Below are 26,023 nucleotides of genomic sequence, written 5' to 3' on the forward strand. Positions count from 1 at the left end.
AAAACAAGCTGTAAATAATGTGTGTGTGTTGTCCATTTTGTACAGTAACTGGCTGAGACAAGGGCATGGTGCTGGCTGCAGGAGCCAGGCCGCCTTTCCAAAGCCTTTCTTTCAGTCTCTAGGGCCGAGCAAAGGTCCCAGCTGCGAACCGGGCTGCACGAGTCGTGCCTCTAACTGTGGAGGCTTCTGGATTGGCTGCTGCTGTGTGGATTGCTTGGGGTGAAGGAACCGCTTGGCAGAGGAGGTGCTGGAAGGTCTGTGGCTGGGCAAATCTAGGTGAAAGGGAGGGATCCTCTGTATGTGTGCCACTCTCCCTTACCCCCGGCCCAGCCTCTGCGCCTGCGTGCAGCTGCACAGCACACACAGCTTGGGGCAGCGGGCTGGAAGGTGGGTGGAATTGCTAGCAGCAGAGTGCGACCAGAAAAAGGTGTTCCTCTGATCTTCTTTTACAAGAGAAATGATGTTTGAGGTGGTGCTGCCTCCAGCTAGGCTGGACAGCAAGTCACCGTGGAAGATGCAGGTCTGGGTCAGAGCTGGAGGGAAGGCACCCTGGGAAGGAACCTTAACCTGACAAGACAGCATGGTGGTCCACCTTGTGCAGACAAAAAGAGATAGGTTTCTCTTTACACAATATTTTAGGTACTTGAGCTCCATTTGAAACGCAGCAGAGTGGATCTGGCTCCAAGGGAGACGCCCATTCCAGTAGATGCATCCTGAGAATTTTGGTTCCCTTCAGTAAGCCAATGTCACATGGAAGCTCGTGTGCTAGCTGCTGCCAGCCCTGTTACTCATCGGACTGCTCCCTGCCACGGGCAGCTGTGCTTCTAAGACACATAGCTTCCGAAAAAGCAGACTGCAATAACTACCCATATCTTGCTCTTCACCCATTTCCAGCTGCAGATTATGTTGCATGGTGCTGTGTTTGTCTGGTACAGATAACCAAAAAGATGATATGCATATCTGCACCCTGTCTTTACTGCGGCAATGGGAGGGAAGATGCTCCCTGCCCCTCTTGCCCTGCTATACAGCCTGCTCCCAACACCTCTCATTGCTTCTGCTGCTGCTCTCTGAATGCCTTTGACTACAGTGTTAGCCTTGACTTAATGTCACTCAGACACTTTAAGGAAAGAAGAATTGGTGCCATTGCCAGATCCAGCTGTGTCAATGGGCTACAGAAAAACAAATAAACATCGTTGGAAAATGCACAGTACCTGACTCTGTTAATTCTGTAGCATTCTGAGATGCCAGCAGGCCTGTCCAGCACACGCACGGCTGCTGTGCAGATGTGCATCCCCCTAGCCATCCCTGCCAGCAGGAAGACATGAGCATCAGAGGACTGCGGAAACAATCTGCATGGTGACAAAAGCCCGGAGAGACAGGTTTAATGGCCATAGCCCATGCTGGGGCCAGGGGTCAAGGTTAACGCCCAGGACCAAACACAAACTGACATTCATGAAGGGCACCTGCAGCGTACTTGGAAACGTGCAGAGACGTGCCGGGGTCGCTGCTGACAAGCAAAGCTTTATAGATCAAAAGCACGAGGCAGGAAAGAGCCTGACCTCTGTGAGTCAGCGATGGGGCTGGGAGGGCAGAGGGAGCTGACAGGAATCGCAGCTTTCTCACTGCAGCCTGTCTTTCCACAGCCCCTGAGAAATGCAGAGAACGAAGGATGCTGATGGCCCTTCCCACCTACCGCAAGCAGTGCCTATTTACCCTCCAAGTGGGAGGGATCAGGGAGGAGGCAGGTGTGGCCCTAGAGGAGGGCAGTCAGGCAAGAGAGCATTTATAGGGAATTTATCTGGGAGCCTGAACCCCTTAACCCCCTCAGTGCTGCTGTTGCCCCCTGGCATGTTCAGCACTCAGCACTCAACACTGCAGACGAAGCTGCAATGCCAGAAAAGCAGTGGTGGCTGTGGTTACACAAAAGGAACAAGATCTTTCTTGAAAACTTCTAGTTCTGGTTTTGTGATTTTGTTTTCTGTACTGAAGGGAAAAGTCACTGCTATCCCCCTCACTCTTCTCAGTATAGCCCTAATTAGCTGGAAGCTTATGGTATGAAAATGATATTGCAATGAAAGTTATTTGTGCGCAGCTGCTTCTAGAACAGGTGTCCCCTCCCCCCAAAAAAAAGAAAAAAAAGAAAAAAAAACTAAAATGAAAAAACATACAGCATTCAAAAAAGTGTGCATTCCGCCAGAGTGAGCAGGATCAGAGCTCAGCTGCTGATCTTGCTGGAGTGGTTTGTGGAGTGGAACGTACAGCTCACCAGAAGCTAGTGAAAACCAAAATGTAAATGGTGCTACAGCTGAACTGAACCCCAACCTCCCATCTGCCACACTCACACACAGCCCAGACATCAACTGTTTGAAGCCTTTGTAGAAGGCTTGAGCTTGTGACTTGAGAGTGGGATTGAATTCTGGGCAAATGAGTGTCCCTGTCTCCTCTCCCCCTCCTGAGAGGGGCTCTAAGGGCTGCTTTTTGCCAATTGCCATTCAGCATGCACCTTTCTGCTCTGGCACTCACTTGTCCACCAGCTTGCTTGACTATAAAGAGTATTTGGACTCCTACAGTGGTTCATTTAACTAGACTTTTCAAAGGAATCCCTCTCCTCCTATCTTGCTCTCCTCTGCAGAGGAATAAACAAGATAAAATAGGAAGCAAAATCAAAAGAAGTAGAGAAAAGGCAAAATCAAACCAAATCCGGAAAAAACCCACACCCTGAAGAGCAGCCACAGAACAGACCAGATAAAATAATTTTTTGAAGTCTCTGCTCCTCCAGACAAAGCCAGCAGCCTGACTGGGAGCAGTTTGGGAGATTTTTTTTTTACATATATGTGTATATGGAAAATAGACAATTAAAGTGGTTTGATTTTTAGGCCTTCTCAGCATGGGAACAGATCCAAGGAAGCTGCTGAAGTTAATGCCAGGTAATTTTGGAGTAAATAAAAAGCAACGACACATCTGTGTGCACGATGTAGCAGTGGCTCTCACTACCTAGCGGTCAGAGAGCCAGGCACTGCGTTTCTGTTAGAAATCACCAGGTAACTCGGGAAGCGATGACAGCCTGGTGCACCAGCTGCATAGAGCAGTCTGATCCCATGGTGTGGGATTCCACTTCTCAGCTTCTGCAGCCATGAGAAACACAGCCCCAGCCTCAGTGCCCGCTGCCTTACAGATGTATGGGAAGCGTGCATCTTCCACCCTCACCTCATCCCGGAATCTGTTTGCTGCGTGGGTTGTGACTGGGCGGAAAGAGAAAGGACTGCAACAAGCATGAGCGTGCTGGTGACATGTCCATCCATCTGATGGAAGCACGACCCCTTGCATGTAGGCACAATGAGCCAGTACTACTGAGGGTCAGAAGAATTAACCATGCACCTAAACAAATTTTTTGATGAACAGCAGCACTGACCACAGCCATTCTTTTTTGTGCTTTTCACCCAGGAATTGGGTACTGATCAGAGAAGGAGAAAGAAAACCAACCCGGTCAGACCAAAGGCTGCCTTTCGCAGGTGAATTCAGGGGCATTTTCTACACAGATGGATCATTTATAGTTTATGCACAAGGTTTTTATTCATAACATCAGCAAAATAAAACTGACACCAAACCCAAGATTAAAACAATCCAGCAAATCACCAAGAATAATTATAGGAACGTACTGAATATTTCTTTGATTTAACATTAACTCTAGTAATGAGTCAGACAAGTGTTCTAATTGCATCCATGAATAAGCTGCTCCCTTATAAATGGCTTCAGATCTGCAAGGAAATAACTCTTCGTGTATGGATCCAAATGCAAAGGGAGGATTTAAAGAGTAAACTACTTCAGCAAAAAGCTATACATGTAGTCATTGCTGCTAATCAGCAGTATTGGTAGGTCAGGTACTGAAATACAACTTGACAGAATTCAGAATGAACACTATTTCAAATTTAAGGCACCCACAGAAGAACCATTCTAAGGCAGCAAAATAAAGTTGTTGCAAAAGACACCTCTGTTGAACAAATCCCTGTCATGACAAGCCACAATCAAGCCCTTGTCAGGCTCCTTTAAAAGGGAAGGAACAGTTGGTCTGGCAAACAGACACTGCCTGAGGCTGGGATGCCTCCAGCCTGTATAAAAAATGCTTTGAATCTACCTAGGACCAGAAACAACTCACAGAAGTAGAGGCAATAGCATCTAGCCTCAAGCAGAAGGGGAGCAGGAGAGAACGATCAAAAATACCCATCAAGTGTTTTGAGACCCATCATTTCATGTGACTGCTCTATGACTGACCGTCGTAATCCTGGCAGTGCCAGCACGTGCTTGACAGAGCTCATGATCCTCTGGGCAGCTTGCACCAGTCCCAGCGCAGAAAAGGCTCCGGTACTCTCCCTGTATCAGTGAACTCTCATGGCTCTTGGCTCTGCTGTGGGGCGGTGCTGAGAAGGGCCCTAGCCAGACAATGTTGCAGCCCCACCTGAGTCCAACTTTCCCTTCTGGAATCCCCGTGCCAAAGCAACATATATCCCCCCCAAATTCTGCCGTCAGTCATATAAGCAGGGAGCTACTGCTCCTTGGGGGAAGGAGGCAGGCAAGTTGGAGTTCAAATAAATTAAAGACACACTTTTGCAATAAAGTCCCTTTCCAAACAGTAAGAAAAGTAAGGTGGCAAGATAGGGAGTGCAGGCTGAAGAGCTTCCCAATTCCTCCCAAATCCCAAGCAGGAAAGGAGGGAGATCTCAGTACAGCCCAATTAGAAAAAAGCCTGCTGTGGGAATGCCAGCTGCTGTCTTCTCCTTCCTTTGCCTCCTACATACGTTAGATAGATTTGCCACTTCAATATTCTTTCAGAGCAAGTCTCAAAGCAGCTCATTTACGATGCATAATGACTTCCAGGCTCTGCCAGTAGTTGCATTTAAAATCTCTACATTATGGCATGGAGACTAAGCTTTCCTTCACCTCCTCTTTGAGCAAAAGCTGCCATCCACAGCCTACCAAGAACAGAAAGGGTGTTCGCCAGCAAATGGCTGCCGCCACCACCACCACTTACCCTGTCTCCTGGGGAGACTGCAAGTCAGGATGCAGAGCCAGAGGTGAAAAAAGCAGTGTACCAGCACCATCCTGCATGTGCAGGTTGTAGAAAAACCTGACATAATCCCACAGCTGTATTAAAGAGGATTCTCTGTTACACCCCACCCCCTACTGCTTTAGCCTTCTCCAGGCTAAACAAACCCAGCTGGAATTTCTAGCAGGTGGACTCTTTCAGCCTGCCAGCCTTCACCATGCATGCCATGCAGGTGTTTCCAGTTATCATCATCAGCAGCTGTGGTTGCACATTAAAGAGTTCTGAGCAAGGAACTGGATTGAGGAGGGAAAAGATGTGACAATATGGTTCAGTCATACGCAGGAAAGGTATAGCGAGGAGAAAGGCATCAGAGGCACCGCACAAACATTTTACACACAGATGTGCTGCACTATGTTCTAGGAGAGTCTGCTGTTGTGTTCTCCTAAGAACCAGAAACTTCCTTTGAGAAGCAGCAAAATCCTGCATCAAAACCCAGTATTGCCAAGCACAAAGGGCTTTTAACTACTGAGTAATATTTTTACTTTGATGCTTAATTACCCCCTACAGCCCACAAACCTCTCCCTGTTGCTTGTCTGCAGCCTCCACAATAGCTATGAAGCAAACAGTGTTCACACATTTACTCCAACATTCCTGTAACCTGAGTGGGCTCTGCCAACCCATAACTCCACGCTGCCTAGCAGCAAAATGTAAAGGACAGTCTGAATTGGTAAGAGGCTGCTTATTATCTGCTGGCTTCCACATCAGCAGGGCTGATAAGGATGCAAGACAAAGCTATACTTAATTAGCATACATGAATTTTAACCATGAATCCATTCCCATATATTAGAAAATAAGCCCTGGACAGCTTCTGCCCCACCATGGCTCGTTAGCAGTTTCCCTAATAAGATAAGGCAGCGTCACAGAAATACTTTGACTCATTTGTTCTGGTGAAAGGACAGGCACAGAGCCCCAGAACACCTCTGAGGGGCCTGAGGCTTTCGGCTCTGCCTGATCTCAGATGCTGTAGCAGATGAGATCCAGGCTCAATGTTTTTGATGAGCCTACCTGGTGCTACAGCTGTGATTCCTACTCGACATAGCTGAAAGCTCTGAAGGGTGAAATAAAGAATAGGAACAATGCACGGCATAACCAGGAATCAGGCAAAACGTATTACCCAGAATCAGGTGCTAAGGATTCTCAACACCTTAAGGGGAAAAAGGGACCAGCTGCAACAATCCAAGTGCAGCCACTGGGAGACAAAGCTAGCCGGTTGCCGCCCCAGTGCAACGTTAGCTCTCGTTAATGCAGGTCTTCCTTTATTCCCCACAAGTAGTAAATTCCTCCCCTTTGAGTTTGAAAGTTAGCCTAGAGAAAAGGGGAAGGAAAGAATTTAACTGCCCCACCTACTCACGTAGTTTTGAAATCTTCCGCACAGTAAAGCAGTACCTCTGATGCACCAGCTCCTACCGATTCAGAGAAAGCACGGCCCAAACACCACACCAAGTACTGACCAGAAAGGCTGGGTCAAAGCTTTGTGTCCGGCAGACTCCTACTGCAGCTGGGACCGTGGCAGGGGGCGGGGCACAGACACTAAACAGGGGCAGAGCTTGGGTTTCTTGAAAGCTGACCCTGATGCAGGTGCACTGAGAAAAGCTGCTATTAAGTCACAAAAGCAGAGAAGTTTTAATTACAAATATAGTACTTACCTAAGGTAAAGCCTCAGGCAAACCTACAGCACCAGAGCCTTTCATTTCTTCCCTCACTCTAGCGAATAGCATGAAAGGCACATGCTGCCTACCAGGAGTTTGTATGCAGACCCTCTAACTAGGTGTGTAGTTCTTTGGTGATGTTTGATTCTGCTAGTCCTTACCCTCAGATAATTACTGAAGAAGGCACAGCGTGGCCTAGACATGTTTTAAAAAGCATTCACCTCAGAGGCTTCCTACCCTGAGAAGTGTTATAAAGCAAGCTGCTCTTGCATGTGAGCAAACAGGTATGAAATGCAGCTCAATCCTCGTGTATGAAATGGCATTTCCAACCCATGTAGTGGCTGTGAAGCTCCCAGTGCTGAGGCTTTATTACTGAAACTGGAAGTCAGACTAGAGAAGTCAGTATGAACTTCACGACAGAGGCCACATCAGCTCCCCTTAAACTGTCAACTTCTCTGGAAGCATATCCTTCCTCTACCTAGCTATCTGCTTAGTCAAACCCTTGCACTTCATTCAAACCTTAAGGGAGATGCAGATTACCAGAAAAGATCATGGCTGGTGCTTGCTGTATTAGAAACCAAGTTTCCACAGATGCAGTCCAGCCACCTCCAAGGAAGAAGGGCAATGTCGCAGGTGTCGTTCCTAGAGACAATTATCTAGCTGGAGCTAGGACCTTACCTGCCAGAAAGGGCAGCTCCTGTGTCAAGACCTGAGGGCCAGTTTCACACTGGCAGATGCAAAACAGTCTTGTTTGGCCTTTCACTTGCATCTAACAGGCAGCATTTAGTGGTCCCCCCATCTCTCTTTTGAAACCTAGGCTATAAAAAAGCCCCACCACAAACCACATCACAGCAACAAAACAAAACACAAACAAACCAACAACCAACATGGACTCTAAAGATAAGAGGAGCATACGCCTGAAGGTGAGGCTGTGTTGAACAGCCTTGACAGTTACGAAACATTGTCACATAGAAGAAAACAGCAATTTATGCTCCCAGCTCTTACACTACCAGTAGCAATGCCTAGTTAGACTACATTTGCCTCCACTTGGCAACTGCAAGACACTTGATAGCACATTTGCTTCTCAGGTTGATGGAAATTACAATTCTGATTCCAGCTCTGAAATTCTAATTTATATTTTTTTACCTCCTCCGGTAAGTCTCTGCTCGCTCCCCCCATTCCAGGAGGCTGGACTTTGGATATTTTTTCATATATGCCTTAATGCAGAGACTGAGTGGCTGACTCACATAAGAGGAGCTGAACAATTACGTAAAGTATTTGCCAAAATAATTTTATTTCCTTTGAGCATCCTAATATTTATAAATGTACTTTCTATGATTTTCCAAGACAACCTAGCAGCATCTGAGCACCAAACAATTCTTTGAACTCCCCTAAAATTTTTTAAAACAACTTTATGAAAATAGGTTCTCTTTCTGCTCTGAAAGTACAAAATTATTTATGAAGTTCAATTACTTGTCAACAGAAACAAGCAACATTTTCCTGCGTAAAAAGCAATTTATTTCCTTTGCAATCTCATTTAGCAGGCAGGGACTATTGGAAGCACATTCTAATAGTGACCCTTACTGCATAAGAGCCCTAAGTAAGATCCTAAAGTGCACGTTTATTATCTCTTCGTAGGTGCCACACACCTCTCAGAAATAAGATTGACACAACACTGTTAGAGGCTTGTGGTTTTTAAGGATTGGTTTACATCGAGAATCAAGCATTGGCTTTTCAGGGTGTGGGCAATTTTCCCGGTCAGGGTAAGTTGGCACTTGTACATACAACAGGAGAGATGTTTCTATGGGTTGCAACCCAGCTATAATCCACGGCCTGTGATTAACTAGGCTGACACATTAGTAGTTACAAAATAATATTCCATTGGTATACACCCTTATTCAGGTTATGTATTTATGCAAAATGAAAACAGGGAGGTTACTCAGAAGCGCAAGTACGTTTCAATTCAAGCCTTGAGCCCCATGTTACTCTTTTAAATAACTCTCGAAAATCTCCTCAAGAATACAAACAGGAATTGCTGCAATGCTAAACAATGCTCTGAAGAGGCCACGTTCGACATTTTCTAACATATTTTAAAGTGTGTTTTACATTCATTTAAAGGACCATTTTAAAATTAGAAATTATAATCTTTAAAGAACAGTGTGTAATTCCATATTTATATGGTAATGTTGTTTAAGTAAGTTTATTGTTAATAAAAATGTGGTTATTTTACTCTGAACAAAAACACTACATGCACATAATCTCTGCAAAGTGACTTAAAAATTCTCAGTCCTTAAAATAATTACCAAACTATCAGTACTAATGAGAATTTCTGAGCAATGGAAAAAGAACTGCAGATTACCCTTAGGACACAAGGTAAGCATGGAACTCCTGGCGCTCATAGCAAGCAACGCTGTCTAATACCCACTCTCGAGTCACCACGGCAACATTGTTCTTTTGCTGCATTGCTGTAAGACAAAGATACAAATGATAAAACCGTTATGAACGAGTCAAAATAAGCTTAAGTGATTTTAAGGATGTCTTTCAGGTTAAACTTTCTCTTTGAAATTTTAAAGGCCTCGTTAAAAAACGGAAGCCTAAGAACAGGAACATGGTCCTACTACTACAGAAAAGAAAAATGCGCAAGAAAGAAGTGTGCAGGAAAATAAAGGAGGAAAAAAAAAAGCAAAAGAAAAAAAGGAAAGCAAAGCTGTAGCAAGATATTCTTTGTAGTCAGATATTCTTTCCCGACCAAGACAATCTTGTCCCATCTGAGGCCTTCTCCTAGATCTTACTAGTCCTCCAAGGGCACACTTCCTCCTCTTTTAGAATCTATCTCCAATCAGAAAAGTTTCTGTAAAGCTGACAAGAATAGGATTTCTTTGCCAGACTACCTTTTAAGATTGTTGCTGATTCTTCAGATAAAATATCTTGTCCTCCCAGATTTTTCTTAGCAGACATATCTCCATCTGCAGATACAGTAGGATTTTATTTTGATTTCTCTACAAACCTCTCTCACGTTTAGCAATTGAAAGGACTGAGATGATAAAGACACTCAATGTGTACCATGAAACTGTCCAGGGTGATGTGCTGTTTTACCTCTATAATCTGTGTTTTCCATCCAAGCATCTGGCTGCACAACCACGACAGCAGTAGAATTCTAGGATTTCGAGAAAATAAAAATGCTAGTTAACTGGCTGTCATTAAAACACCCTCAGCCCTACCAGCAGCAGATGAGATTGTTCTGTGATTTTTCTCCAGGAACACTGTGACGAAGTTAAAGCTCTCAAACCTTTTTGCACTGAGCAGCGAGGCTCGGTGCTGATTTCAGGAGAGGTTCACTCTCTGACCTACGCAGAGTATTTTGATCAGTTCTCCACTACAAGCCAGCCTGCCTCCTAATACAAAGTGACCCGAACGCAGGACGGTTGCTGCGTAGTTTGGCGTTGTTCCTGTGCAGACAGCTGTCTCTAACACACCTGTAGTCATCACTCTTTGACAAGCCCATGAAGGCCATGTAATCTTCCAACATGTGTATTAGGTAACTAAACACTGTTCACTACATTAAGTGTAACATTTGTTAACACTTACTACTGCATGTGTGAACAGATGGAGTTTCTTCACAACAGAGGCACCACAAAGCTCCACCATCCATTCCAGATGTTCTGGAAAAAAAAAATTAGATAAACAGGCTATTACTTCAATGTTTTATATCGCATTGAAACTAACACTATTCCCTAAGCCCTCATGCATTTGTTCCAAAATACAAGCAACCATGATTTGAAAGAAACCAAAACCTTAGTACAGAGTAAATACTTTCATTTTCTAGCCTGCTGAGGAACATCAATTCACTTCTCTTCCCTCACTCCCGAGTCAGGACTGAACAAAACAAAACAAAACCCCTGAAAAGGGAAAACACCGCATGCCCCAAAGTTAAAGTCACTAACTATTTCCTCTTATCATAAGGATGTAAGACATGAAATTAATACTAAAAATGAGAAGTTATAACTGTGATTATTTTATTAAAGGTAGCCAAAGTGTTTAATTTTCACCAATTTATTGAATTAGTAGTAAAGAAGCTAAATACGTCTCTCAAGTATAAGAGAGCCATAACTGATGATCTCTGCAGCAGGTGAAAGCACTGCATCCTCTGTAGTAATTACAGTAAATGTCAAGAGATGTAAGGATATTTACCCTAGTCGAAAATAAAGTTATATTGGACAAATTGGAAAGTACCTGTCGCATAATCCACAAAAACAGGGAGTTACAAATATATTAAGTAGAAAAATTCTATCTTAAAATACACTTTATTCAATTTTAAACCAACAAAAAGAAAACATCCTGCCCAGCTTTCTCTTTGTAGATAAGCTTCTGGCTTTGTTGTGCCTTTCACTTTTAACATCTACTGCTAGAGAGAGAAGATTAGACTGAGGGTATGTTGACAGCAGTTGAAAAATGGTACTTTGGAACTGCTTACTAAGATAGAAAAAAAAATGCTCAAATACAAGTGTTCAACAGCATCTAAAGCAATTACTAGACAGCATGATATTAATGCTTTTCCTTTATTGCTAGAGAATCAGAGATAAACTAGATAAAAAACTCTGTTTTGAAATGCAGCAAAATTGACAGAGCAGTTCTCCGAAATATTCAGAGGAAAGACAGAACTGGATAAAGTTCTTGACCTATACTATTTGTCATGTAGGTATTCTGAAAGTTTCAGAGCAAAAGAGGTACAAGCATATCCAAGAAGAGGTCAAACTCTGGCACATCCGCTCAGTCCCTCTCCAAATATTTTTTTATGCTAAGAGCTCCTTTGATTCCACTAAAATGACACACCTGTAGTCATATCAGTGAAAGGTCCATAGCAACAGATCTCAAAGTCTTTAAAGATCTGAAAAACAAGGAACACATTAACATAGCACATATGGTATCTTCAGAAGACATCCTTAATATGCTGTTTTCATTACACTTCTGAGATCAGTTATTAAGCTATCACCGGTTCCCAGAAGCTCTTTGTAACCTACAAAATAATGACATCGAAATCCCCCAAATCTGTGCTATTCTACGCCGATGTTATAAAAAGATAGTGTTCACTCTAAGTATTGTGAAGTCACTTGAGCATACCTACTCTACTGCTGGCAGAGCTCACCTTGCATGTATAAAAATGCTTAATTCATACAGTTCTGTATATACGAAACAGTAGAGAAATGGGAAGAAGTTCCAGATATTCAGCTACCTTAGCCACAGGTCTGAAACAGTCACTGCAGGACAGGATTTTCGTCCCTGATGTGCTCATACCTTTTCAGTCAGACACTGCCTAGCTCTCTTGGGACCTTGGTGGTCTCTCCCATTGATTACATCTCCTCTAACTTCAAAGTTCTCCTGGAACATAACATAAACAAGCAATCAGAAACTGGAGACTAAGAATACTTGCCTGGTCAGAGTTCTGCATCAGAACAGGAGAAAGTTGTCAGATTTCAGAACAATTAAGTGTGTGCACAAAACTAACTAAAAGGCTTTTCTAAAAAATGATGGAGAGTAGTAATGAAACTGCTGCAGCATCCATCTGTATTAGAGGACAGTAGTTGGCTATTCTAAAGTATGAAACCAAAACCATGTATATAGCTATGTTCCAACAGTATTTCCTTATTCAAACAATAAGTCTTTTCCTCTATGTTGTAATCCATCAGTATCAATAGGAACACTTATAAAAAACTATGCCTGTAATTTGTTTCAAAAAAATAAAAGGGACCCATTACGTCTTCAATGACAATGAATCCATATAGCCTAGGTTTGGCTTTTCGTCCTAGCATTTGGTAAAACTAGAATCCCAGTTTTCAGAGCCACAGTTCCATATATTAAATGTTTTGACAATATCTGAGGTTAATAGTAGGTCTTATCAATGTAACAGCACTGCTTACACATTTGACACTTCACTCTTAAAATTAAAGACTTACCTCATCCAGTATCCTTCCTTCTTTAAAACACTGAATTACCCCTAAAGAAAAATATCAGAACAGGACAAGTAATTTTATCCGTCAGAATTGTTCTTCCACTGTCAATAGCCTTGACTACATTTCTATATTAAATTGAAAGTATTTGTACCAAGGGAAACTGAATATGGTATGATGCCTAAAAGGCTTAATATTATTTATAAAATGTAAAACAAATACTTAGTTTTGCACTAACTGATTCCATGCATCTCCAAGATTTAAACTAAGAGGGAGGAAAGGCTTTTGTCAGTCAAGAGCAATCCAACATAGTTACCTGAAAACAGAAAAAACAAGTTATACTTACACTGGTAACTAACTACCCATTTTCTTCCTGCAATACCCAGAAAGTACTTCAGTGTCCGCTCACACACCAGCTCCTTATCTGCAGAGCAAACAAGAATAAAATCTCTTTCAGTTTTGCCATTAGTGAAAAAAGGCTCAATTTTTTTGTACCTAGAAGTTTTTTTATTAAGTCCAGCAGCAAAATATCAAGACTATCTAGAGAAAGGTTCTGCGATTGTGGTGTCCTGATTCTACTAAACTGAAGGGAAATGAGCAGAAACTAATCGCATGTACAGCTTGAACCTTTTCTTGGTTATTCAGCTTTTAGCCTAGAGTTAAAATTCTACGTGGTGCGTAAATATAGGATTTGTTCACAAACTCCCAACAAACCTGTTTTCATGATGACATGAGTTGTTCCTTCAGTAACGTGATTAGACAAAGTGCTCTGCGTCTTTCTCGCAAACTTCTGAACCACCAACTGAAAATTAGTTAAGAAAATGAACAGCTAGCAAAGTAGATTAAAAAATGCAAAAAATTCAGTTTCTAATAGTATAACATAAGATAGTTTCTTCAAAGTAATTGGTTTATTTGTGTTGGCACACAGAATGTACATTTCCTTAAAAGTCAGTAATTTTGGCACCATTCAACAGGCTAAAATAAAGCTCTCAGTCAGTAGTTCATAAACCAAAAACCATATCCTGGAAAAGGATTATCGAAACAGATTTATTAGCAAAACAAAATTGATTAATTGCAGAAATCCTCACTATGGATCAGAATTTGGGTAAAGTAGCAGCATCTGAGAACATTAAGGTAACCAATCTACCAAAAAGCCCCAAGGATTTCTAGAAATAAAATCCTCGTGCTTTGGAATAACATGTTTTTCCCCTAGACAGCAGGCAGTCTTTAAAAAAAGTTCAAATTCCACTAAAGCGCTGTTTACAGGTAACATTCTTCATATTTTTAGGAGTGAAAAAGTTTGACTTTAGTTGCTGTATTACTAATCTGAAACTCCTGTAAAATCAGTTTCTGTTATACTTAGATCTCTCTGTTGGAGATTATAGTGGTAATCAGGAACAGTCAACAATTGATCTCTAAAGCTTCTGAAATATACTTACATGCTCACTTTGATTCAGACCCGATGCCACAATTGACATTTTTTTCCTGTTAGTCACAACTGGACTTGCAGCATTTTCTTTCCCAGCTGCACTGTGCAGAGCAGATACAGGAAAACACACACTTCTCTCTGACTCGCATTCTTGAGCAGAGCTTTTATCAGCATCCTGAGCCACAACAGAACTATTTGTTGCTTCTGCAGTTCGAGGGTTAAGCAGCCTTACAGCGGACGAAGAGTTATTTGGACTCCTATCCACATTTCCAGAGAGATTTGATACGACACATGCACTATTTAGCCTGGTCTCAGATTTCTGCTCATCTGCATTTTCTGAAGAAAAAGAGAAATTACCCCTTGAAGCACTTTTATCCTTCTTGTAGTCGTGGTTGAAGACTGTTTTTCTACCTTTTAAATTTAAATGCTGCCATCACTTCCTCTCCTTATTTGTTTATTACCTCACCTTTGCCTCTATCATTACTTTTTCTTGATCTATAGCTGAGACACTAGAACACCTGTGAAGCTTTTAGTAGCGTGTTTGTCGAGAAGCACCAACTCACACGTGAGACAGATAACTCTTACTGCTGTCAAAATGTTGTCCAACCCCACCCTGTTACAGACCTGTGCGAGATGAAGCACAGTACCCAAGTTACAAGCAAAACATACATGTCTCACTGAACAGCTGAATTTAGGTAAAATTCTGCAGATGTATCAATTTTAAATTAGCACTATGATTCGTGGTAGGAGGAAAAAGAACTAGTAATAGTAACACAACTGTTTTTAAGAAAGCTGGGAAAGGTTTTCATTGCTATTTACCTCTTTCTTGTCTCATATTTTCCATCCCAAGCGTTCCCTCGCTATTGGAATGTGGCAGTTTCCTATGCATGGGTAAAAATTCACAGTTTTGGCTTCCTTGCTGCTTCAGCACTGCTTCAAGCACAGCCATTTCTTCCTGGAGTTTTTTTAGGTTATTTTGCATAGCGTTCTTCTGCTGCAAAGGATACGCAATTGTGCCAACATTAGCAATCTGTTTCAACCAGTAAGATTAATTTATTTAACAAATGCTTAAAAATTAGAAAGAGCAAAATTATTTTGAATTATTACCATCTGTTCAAAAGGTGACTGCGGTGCTTTTACTGTAGCATGTGTGCATTATTTGTTATCTCAAAAGCAGAAAACCCAAATAACCGCACAGGCTTTTTGCTGTTCAAATTGTTTCAGTTTAGACAATTGAGTTTAATCAGTCCAGAAAGAGAGAACTTCTGCATAGATTTCCTTAAAAGTGATTTTGCCCTGACTGCCTTAGTTTGCATTAGCCACTTCCTCTGCACTTTCAACCATTACTGAAAACTCCAAAGACTGTTTAAAAGGAATAAAATATTTCATCCTACTCTTCCTTACTTTCTCTTTCAACAATTACAACACCCTCTCTTAAAAACGCACCATATGCACCTCATAAGAGGAGCTCAGAGTTCCAAATGATCCTTTAAAAAATGTAAAACTTTCCCCATACAGGATAAAGCACATAAAGCATACTCATAAAGCACAACAATGAAATTTTTATGATATACATTAAAATCCATACACCTTTTGATGGTCAAGAAAGAAATTAGGCATAAGACCTAGCCTGAAGTTACAGAGGATAAAATAAATCAACAAAGAATCCACCAAACAAAACACCAAAGCAAAAACAGACCACAAAAAAAAACTGCAACAAAACAAGCAGGCTGAAAAACTGCCCCACCAATCACTCAATACATAAAATCAAGCCATTAAGCAGTAATTGAGAAATTAATAGTAGAGAAAATACACTGTGCTGACCCATCTTTCATGGCTAGTCCCAACTTTCATCGGACACTGCCTGTTGGATCTTACACCTGTAATATTCTAATATGGAATTATTTGAATTAGTCTTCACCCTGAGAAGGCAAGTCTCCATGCTTCTAAATATTATGACGTCATAAATCCAACCCTTATCACCAACTATTATAAATTCCTATCAATTAAGCTTTTAAATACAGGAAGCCAGGGTTTCCAGCATTGGTCAAGTGTGGAGATTCATTAACTAGCATCTCCCTCAATGAAGTGCTGTAATCAATACCACATAATAGGTTACAGCCACTAGAATGTAATGTTACCGTGGAAGGCAAAGTTGGACAAATAACGGCGTAGAAGCAGTCCTACTATTCTGCATTAATTATGCTCTTGGAAGTAGCGACACAAAGCATAACAACAAGAACAGTTCCCCGCTACACTGACTTCACAGCTTTCATGTGGTTTCTCACACTCTGGAATGCAAACTACTTTTGGAATTTAGTGTATAAACTTCCTTACCTGTGTAGTAAGGATTTCACCCTGAGAGAATTGTCCACATGAATCTTCTATATTACTTGTTTCACTGTCATATCCTTCACCTGGAAGAAGGTGGAAGAAAATCTGGGTTAGTTGAAGAAAAAACTCCAAACAACAAAACAAGTCCAACAAACATCCCATACTCTCTTACCACACAGACCTTTTAGTCAACTGTTAACTATGACAAAGTGACAAGTTTTGAAAACACTTAAGTTGGAAGCACAGATCTACTCTAAGCGAACAGTTTGAAATACACCATGTCACACATGGCAAAGTAAATAGAACTCAAGGTGCTTCAATAGCAAGAGTTCTAAATATTTAAGAAATCCAGAAAAAGATCAGAATAATTATTACAGAATTCTACAGCCAATTTCAACAAACATTTCACCTGGAAAAACAGCTTAGGTAGGCTTTAAGAAATTTTGCTGATAGAGGCAGGTATTGCATTGCAATAAGAAAGCTAGCATTTCACTCAAAAATTAATTCCCATCAGACAGACCTATTCTGCCTCTAGTGCCCAGTCTATTTAGTTTTGCTCTGAACAAAAAATAATGGAGCAACTTAATTTTCAGGAAATAAACCACTGAGGGCTTTTAATTTGATTGTTTAGGGCTGATACATTCCCTTAAAAGAGCAAGCACCACATAAATAGAGAACAAAGTCCCCATGCAACCACCAAAAACCTAGGTGCAATGACTTTACAAACACAGCTGCAGAGAAAAAGAATTGTGGTTTGTACCTAGGTTTGTGCCCATATTTGGGTCTTCTTGGCATTCATCCTTGAAGTTAGTTTTGCTTCTTGTCAGCCCTCCATTGCAACTTTGAAAAGTTTCTTTACTGTCGTTCCCATTGCTCACTTGTTTGGATGTGTGAACTTGTATTACAGGTTCCTGTAGCTCCTGTGCTCCATCGACTGATTCTTCAGACACGGACTGGGAGGAAAATAAGTCGACAGAGCATTCCGACTCCTGGCCTGGTGAAACATACCCGTTTTTTAGCTCAGCTTCAGGCATTTTCTGCATTTTACCATCATTATGACTTCCATTGTGAGACAATGTGATGGGACTTGGTGAAGAATCTACCACAGAAGTCACTTGTTTATTGATCTGCAAAGGTGTGTTTACTGATTTGCCAAATATTAATGTCTGAAAACATGGTAAATCTTCATCCTCGCTAGATTCTTCATCTGAAGATGGCAGCTTCTGCACTCTTCTTCGAGATCTTTGAATACCTTGAGATCTTAGCTTGGAACTAACATTTCTATTGTTTAGTTCTTCTACCAGGACATTGTCATTTCTTTTTATAAACACAGCAGATCTCTCTCTCCTATCGGTTTCAGAAAGGCTGGTGTTCTCTTCAATATCATCAGGGCACAGTAAACCATCAGGGGTTTCAGAGAAACTTGTAAAATCACTGTTCCCTCTGAGAAGTTCTTCTGGAGCCTCTGTAACTAAACATTCTGGCATCCCCGTGCCAGCAGTTTGGGTTGCTTGTTCTTCATTCCCCTTTACTTGTTTTCCTTCTCTTTTGCTAATTTTTTTCCCCGTGACTTCACAGGTGGATTCAGCAGGCCTTTGCTGACAAGTTGCAGGACAGATCATCGATCCGGACAGATAATGTAGCATCGGTTCTTTGCCATCAATAACTTTGGCCTTGCTTGCTTGATTGCTTTGTGAACTGAAGCATATTTCATCGACTGTGTTTAAATTGGTTCTTTTGAAAATGCGCCCTTCTGTATTAGTCGGTTCACTCTGGCTTCTATTACTTTTGATTGGATTCTGTCCCAACTCACTTTCTATCCCTATGTCAGTTGACACTGTCTTTCCATCTCCCTGCTCTCCTTTTTGTGACCCCTTGTGGTCTTCAGTCCTAGCAGTACCCATACTTACTGGTGTCACATTCCCTTGATTTGCAACCTCTGAAACACCTTCAGCATGTTCCCCTCCGTGCATACACACAGCGTTGCCGACAAAGCAAGCCACAGGACTAACACAAGCAGGTTGATAGTTCTTAAGCATTTCTTTCTCACAAGCCCTACTCAAGCTTTCAGCAGCTGTTTTCTCTCCTTGTAAGTGTTCTGGTTCTAAATATTTGCTGTACTTATTTTCTACTTGATCAGTACCTATTACCTTCAAAGTTTCAGAAACAGCATCTTCTACTGCACATGTCTTCCCGGGAGCAGGATAAAGACTGAATGATACGCGTTTTGAATGCCTAAATATGTTTCGCAGATACTGTGTGTCTAACTCACTATCTTCAGCTTCCTTGGTCAAATCTGAAACATTTTTAGCCATTAATAACTTTTCAGTTGTCACATCCCCTGGCACATTTTGTGTGTCACGTCCACCATTGCAGGGAAAAGTAGTACATGATGCAGTCGTCTCTTCAGTCAGGTGAGAAGCAGTCTGCACAACAGTCCTTGAAGGAGACTGTAGGCGCAAAGGGCTGCCTAGTATTTCACCTCCTTGAGAACTTGCATCAGCTGCAAAGGAACCACAGTCTGAACGCTGACATGAAGATGTAGGATTGAAGAGACTTTTTCCAGCTTCTGCAGTGCCAGGTGATTTCTTTAGTCTAATCTGTATTTCACCAGCTTCCAAATCATTACCCTTCAGATCAGCCAGTGGCTTGTGACTCAGTGTACCCTGGTGCTGACGCAGGTCTTTGCATTCAGAAGCGTGAACTAACACATTCCTTCGGACTCCAAAGAAAGGCCCTTCATGATCACTGTCGTATGTTCTTGCTCCCTTAAGCACTACTTCTTTTCCTGTTTCTTTTGTCATTTCTTCAGAAAGTAACTGAAGCCTCCTGCTCCGTCTGACTTGTCTTTGCTCAGAATCAACTTTCCCTGGCTCTTCACTGCTTGGATAGCTATCAATCTGTGGCTCAGCTGGATCAGGGGAAACAGAGTTTCTATCCACTACTAGCTGTAGAGCACACATGGCTCTAGTAGAACGCTTGCATCTTTTTGCTGCAGAACTCTTCTGAGTGCTTTTGTGATCACAGTTATTCAGTTCTAGCTCCCCATCACAGTGCTTGCTAGTCACCTTTTCAGCTGCTTTTTTCCATATGGATTCTCCGTTTTCCTTAAGTTCTGCTAGTGTATGATCCTCTCTATTCTCAGAGAGGTGACTCTCATTAACATAATCTCTTTTATTTTCAGCATCTCCAAGGCACCAATCAGCATTCTGAGGGCACCCATCTGCCTCTTCTATATCTTTTTTCTTGATGAAATCCTCAGGTTGTAGAACACAGGCGGTCTTCCTTTTTCGTTTTAGTCCGTCCTTGCTGGAATTATTCAAGCACTTAGCAGCCACATCTTCCTCTTCCTTTTCTATAGGAGGTAAAATATCTTTCAAGATAATAGGGGGATTTGACTTCCTCTCTCTTGTATATGTTTTTCCAAATATTTTGTCTTTGATGCTATCTGCTGTTTGTTTTGACCACCTCTTATTTCCTTCAACCACTGCAATTTCCATGGAATCTACCAGAGGGTCAGTCTTTTCAGAAATACAGGAATCTTTATCTGATAAACACACATCTTCACCTGAAACATCACCTGGTCCAGCAGAACCATCCTGGGAAGAACTGGAAGACAGAATCTCGTTGCTTTTTGAAAACCACTCATTGACTTTCTGGATGCTTCGCTTCAGTCTCTTTCTAGAGACTTGATTCAAGGTAGCACAATCAAGTGTCTCTGGCTGAAATAGAACCTCCTCTGGAGAAGTTTTCTCATGGCAAGAACCATTCTCAAGTTCACATGTTTCCACACTTTGTACAACACTATCTATTTCCTTGCTTTTATTCAACCTGCTCTCCAAGCTATCTTTTAAGTCAAATTCTTTGCTTTCATTATTGCACGGAGTTTGCTCTGCATCCTCTTCTGCTGTGTTCTTAAAAAGAGATGTGTCCTCATTCCTTACAGGACTGGAATTATTTATTCCGTCACACTGCTCTGCGAGTAGGTCTCCAGCAAGAACATTTAAAGGAGAACTCTGGCATTCAGTCAGATTCACTTGGCCAGGTTTGCCATACTCAGTGATGCTCCGAGTGCTTTTCTTGCTCAAGTCTTCCTTCAAGGAATCACTTTCACCTGGAGATTTATAGGTATTATAAATTATTAAGCCTTGTTTTACACACACAAGAACAACGACAATCTTAATGGCTACTTTGTTTTAAAAAAAACCCTGTTATTTCCCCCCAGAACAGATCTCCCTGGGGAGAAAGCTACTATATACATTTTTTTTTTTTTTTTCTCTGACTGTGTGGAATCAAAATGTTAACTTGTGGTCTTTCTTTCAAGCTTAATAATTTTTGTCACCAAACCAACAAACACACCTACTACATTTGGTAGAATAATTTCTTTAGCACCCAGTGTGTTGGGCTGTGTATTGCAAGAATATTCATTCCCCTTCTCAGCACTCTTAGGTTTTTCTAGCTTTTCTTGAGCTGAAATCTGAAGCACTTCCTTGTCTAACCTGTTGGGAAAGGAAATCGACTTTCATTACAGAGAAGATCACAACAGACATAACAGAAGATGATACCTGACTTTCCCTTTCTGCTCTCTGAAATAATTTTGGGAGAAGTGAGACTGCATGATTGACACTCACCACAACTAGATCCCTTCAGAGCTTCAGCACATTTCTTGAAAAGATCTCCTCTGACATTCACTAGTGTCAGTTACTTTCTAAAGCATCATACATGCTTTTCTCTTGAAGATCTAATGCTTGTGTAAGCAACAAAACACTTAGGAAATACCTTTAAAGAATATTATATGACAAATATATGCTTCAGTGGGAGGTCACTTTACTGTGACCCCCTCAAAGTCAGTTTTAAGAATTCTATCAGTCCTGTGCTAAGAAACCAAAACATATGAATGAGAACAGTGAACTATTGTCTTTAGAAAATATGAATTCCTTAATTTCCTTTACTTACCCAGTATAGCTTGTCTGTTTAAAAAGCTAATCAGAGCCTAAAAACAAACTGGCTGTTACTCTGGTTTGCCAGATTCAGTGTCTAAATTTATACATGAAACAGGTGCTAGTATTCAGAATTTTTTACTGGAAGCAGAGCACTATATTCAATTATCTGTCTTGGATCCTTTGATTGATCTTGGCAGAAGCAGTAAGAAAAAGAGAGAGGCAATGAACAATATCTCTTAAAAAAGAGCAATACTTTCCTTGAAGGAACAGGGAGAAAATAAAGTTTGTATCTATCTTGCTTCTCACAGGAGTCAGCACCAGATTAAAAGGAAGTTCTAAAAAGCTAGGATAAACAGAAATTAAATATTCTTTTCTCAATTAGATTTCATTCTTCTCTCTGGTTATTAAGTAGAGCCTCAAGCACTGGTAACAAGGCTTAATATTCATTAGAAAACAGCAGTTATCATTAGTTATAGCAATGATAACTTTTTTCCACATCTGTAAACATCCTCTCTTTGGATTTTGTACACCGAGCCTTAAAGGTTTACTCTAGGAGCATTATTTCCTATGATATTATAAACTATGTAAAAATCCCCTCTCATTTACCATCCTGGAATTGTCCATCGTTTGTCCCTGTGTCCTTATTTTGGAAGTTGAGGAGAATATAAAGACTTTGAACTTCATTGCTTTTCATTACTTTGAAGCATTAAACATAAGCTCAACTAGCATGGACCTACAACAGATCTTACCAAACTCTATATAAATCCCTTTTTCAGAGTCACACTTCTGGATTTTGTTTCTTAGGGAACATCTTTTGACTCTACTGTCTGTAAGCTGTGTGTCCACATTAGGTTCAGGAGAACAGAAAAGATTGGTTATTTATGACAGTAGGCTATTTCTAGAAAATAAGTAGTAATTATTTAAACTACAGCAGGAGGGGACTGATATATGCAAACTAACTACTTAAATTGGCAGCCTCTATACAAAAAAATCAATACATGCAATTTATTATACTGATATCAGTAATGGAACGTATTAACAGAAACAATTATTATGAATTTAAAACTGGTCATGATTTGAGTTGTTATCTTAATTAACATTCTATTCTGCATTAAGCAGATGAGACAAGAAGCAGCATACCACAAAAAAACACGTACATCCAGCCATCACCCTAAGTTGGACAACGTCTTAAGAATTAAGATATTCATGATCTTACCACTGAACAAGTAAAAAGCCTACTAATAATTAGAGAATCTCATTAAAAAAGCAGTACAAAATAAGTCTTTAATCTTAGTTTCATGAACAGAATCTATTATGCCACTATTATCTTTAAGCTCAGATCATTTTATGCAAATAACTTTTTAAACTAGGTTAGGAAGACAAAAATATTTAGATGTCTGAAATATTCAAGTCAGTGACATGAAAGCAACCCAAAATCTCCTATTCCATTCCTTTATGTATACGCATGTATACACATTCCAAATAAAACACTAAAAATCCATTAAAAGTAAATTGAAGAAAAAAAATACCAAGGTGCAGTTTTTCTGTCCTTTTCCTTTAGCGCTTTTCTTCCTGTTTCTGAAGCCCTTACTCTGGATGACAGAACTTTCTTTACGCAGGAACTCAGCAGCAGTGACTTCTGTGGATGTTTTAGGAAAGTGATGACTGTTTAAAACTGAAAAATGTCAATAGGGAAAAAAAAAGCAAAAATATTTCCTTACACTGCATGACGACAGGTATTATATATAAATAAAACAGCCTGGCATAAATTCTATATAGCTAGTATATATCCAGCTAAAACACAATTATCAAAGAAAGAAATCTGACTATTATTATATATGAACTGTTAGTCTGATAGTTCTTTATTAAGTAAAGTCTTGATCTTGCCAACTAATTTTCCCAACCAATTTTGCTGATATGGATAATCTAGCAAAACCAGGATCTATTGACTGAACAAGTTGAAAAGAATCTGAGAAGAAAGTCTAGTTTTTGTAGCACAATGTATTAAAAAACCCCCCAACAAATCGAAACCCACAAACCACCACCTGCCCCAACAACATCTTGCTTCCCAAAATGTAAGCAAACAGGTGCTTGACTTGCCAATAGAAGGCACTAAGAACTAGAAAGGATAAAATTAGCTTCCGGAGGGATATATCTGAATGGGACAAGTTAAGATACACTGTTGTAGCACTTGCTAATTCAGGCTCTAAAACTGTCTAAGAAGGTAAAGTTGCAAGGCTGGGCATAATCAAGAGCAAGACTTCACCACACAGTTGTAGATGAAAGGTTATTTGATACACATTCAGCCATTTCAGGAACTGAAAATAAAGTTGCCTGAAATCGTCAAATGCACAGTACAAACCCTTAAGATGGCTCAAGAGGCTATTGTGGGAACCTGAAAAACTTAATGGAATTTTTGCTTCTACATGCAAGAAAAAACTTCTAACAATCCTTCCAATATTGAATACTGCTTGGTAAATGAGATACTCCACAAATAATTGTGATACAAATGTCAAAATCTTATTTAAAAGTGGGGGGTATACATTCACAACACTTACACTTTATTCCAGTGTCAAGCTCAAACGCACGGATAGTTTCCAACAATCCCTCAATTAGTTGCTTAAATCTGGAATTTTCTTTCAGACTTCTGAAATAACATCACCACGTGAGTTGTTTTAAGATAAATGTATGGGTGAATTACCAATAGTTCTCCTAGAATTTAGGCTGAACAAAATGAGCAAAACTTGCAAGTGGAAGATGAGACGATGAGAAGTTACTGACAAGGAATAACAGTGCAATTCCCCAAACCAAACATTACTACGTGATTTAAAGCTATCGCAAAGTGAAAATTTCATGGTTTTCCTCATACAGATTTAGCACAAAGAAAGCAGTTGTAGTGACTGAACAATAAACCACTCTATACTTGATAGCACAAACATTTGTTAAGAATGGTGTCTTCACCTGCAATCACTTGAAAAGTTCATGTTGCGGTAAAGCGCTAAAGAGATTCTCTTTTACAAGCTGATTTTACTTAACCACCTTTTTGGGTTTACTTCAGTCTTCTGCTAAGACACTTTAAAGACAATGATTAACTTAGAGTTCAGACTTCCCATCCTCAAGCCCACTTGCAAAGATGCATTACCTCTTGGTAACTTCACTCTTACACAGAGGACACTGTATCACACCTTTATTCTTTTTGCTGAGGAGTTTGAACATGCAGAACCTAGGAAGAAAGAATTGTTACAATGGTAACAAAGGGAAGACTTTATTTCCTCTTAAACTGAGTGCAGGCATGCACCACTTTTAGAAATCTTTTGTTATTGAGTTGAATTTCTGTATTCCTGTTCTGATGTTACAACGAATTAATCCCTCCCCTTCAACACATCTTTAAAACTGCAGTTATTTCTTTTTCATAATTTATTTTTCCCTTAAAATAATTACACATTAAGTTATTAAAACACTAAAGAAGTGTACATGGACAATAAGAACAACTGACTAAGCATTGCAATTACAAGTTTTCAAACCGACCTGCAGAATATGTGATCACATTTTGTTGAAACGGGCTCTTCTACCACATCCAAACTACAAAAAGAAAAATGAAGGAAAACAAGAACACAGAAGTTACAGACAAAATCAAAACAACGAAATAAGATTCACAAACTTAAAAAATACAAACATCCAACCCACACCACAAAACCCTTGTGGTGGAGAGGAGTGGAACACATTTGACAACTTTCCAGTCGAGAACTAGGTACAGCTACAAATACTGACGTTATGCGTTATATACATATCTACCAGCTTTTCACAATCTTTATCTTCCTCTGGCAAAAAGCATTTTCTGGAAATGTCAGCTCAGCAAGGCAGGAAACTTGCTGTTAGAACACCAACGTCTTCTTTTTCAATCCTGATCTCCCATGACAAGAGTAAAGGATAGCAGAGTTCTGTTGGGTTCAGGAGTAAAACCAGAAGACTCATCAACTATTCTAATAGAGAGCTCATATTATTCTCCTGGCATACCATATCGGGCACTCCAAGTTCTTCTGCATAGCTGAAAGCACATTTTGTACGTCTCCATCAGAAATTACTGAGAAGTCCATCCTTCACATCCAAAAACTCTACAGAAAAGAAAAAAACAAAACGGTGATCAGCTTTGTTTCTGATCTGCTGCACCCCCTAACCACGTTTTCTCCTGTATGACTTTTCCATAACAAGCTGAACAGCATCAAACCCTTAACTACAATTTCTTGTGTGAGGCTTTACAGAATTGATAGTTCTTACACTGAAGGTTGGCATTTAAAACTGGTCAAGTCTCTTGCAGCCAAACGGGCAAAAGAAATACTCTGCAGAAGCAGCATTCAGCAGAAACCCAGGAAGGGCACACACAAGCACAACACTAGGGGAAAAAAAAGGAGCTTCTAGGTGGGAAACGATGCCAAGGCAACAGCAGACATACAAAGGACCCCGGGCACTGCCTACACCAGCCAGCACAGGTAAGGCTCTACAGCAAGTAACACAAACCCTGAAACCAAAGAGAAACCACTTGACTTTCCTGCGGCGGCAGCTGGGGAGCTGGCACGGGCCCCGCAGCGAGGCCTCTCAGCAGGCCAAAGCAAAGC

The 26,023-nt window shown here is 40.7% G+C and overlaps 1 protein-coding gene across 1 annotated transcript; it reads right to left on the reverse strand.

Moving 5' to 3' along the window:
* Positions 1-9,114: 9,114 nt before the first annotated feature.
* BRCA1 (breast cancer 1, early onset) lies at positions 9,115-25,504 on the reverse strand. Its single transcript, XM_009876174.1, is given in 20 exon segments — positions 9,115-9,218; positions 9,850-9,910; positions 10,342-10,415; positions 11,587-11,641; positions 12,049-12,132; positions 12,708-12,748; positions 13,048-13,125; positions 13,416-13,503; positions 14,141-14,466; positions 14,950-15,124; positions 16,468-16,547; positions 17,225-20,578; positions 20,824-20,963; positions 21,421-21,457; positions 22,148-22,265; positions 22,937-23,082; positions 23,966-24,054; positions 24,550-24,630; positions 24,936-24,989; positions 25,425-25,504. Coding segments are annotated over 20 exon segments (5,265 nt in total).
* Between the last annotated feature and the right edge of the window lie 519 nt (positions 25,505-26,023).

This window comes from Apaloderma vittatum, unplaced genomic scaffold (genome assembly GCF_000703405.1).
Source record: "Apaloderma vittatum isolate BGI_N311 unplaced genomic scaffold, ASM70340v1 scaffold37429, whole genome shotgun sequence".
In the NCBI taxonomy this organism is placed as follows: domain Eukaryota; kingdom Metazoa; phylum Chordata; class Aves; order Trogoniformes; family Trogonidae; genus Apaloderma; species Apaloderma vittatum.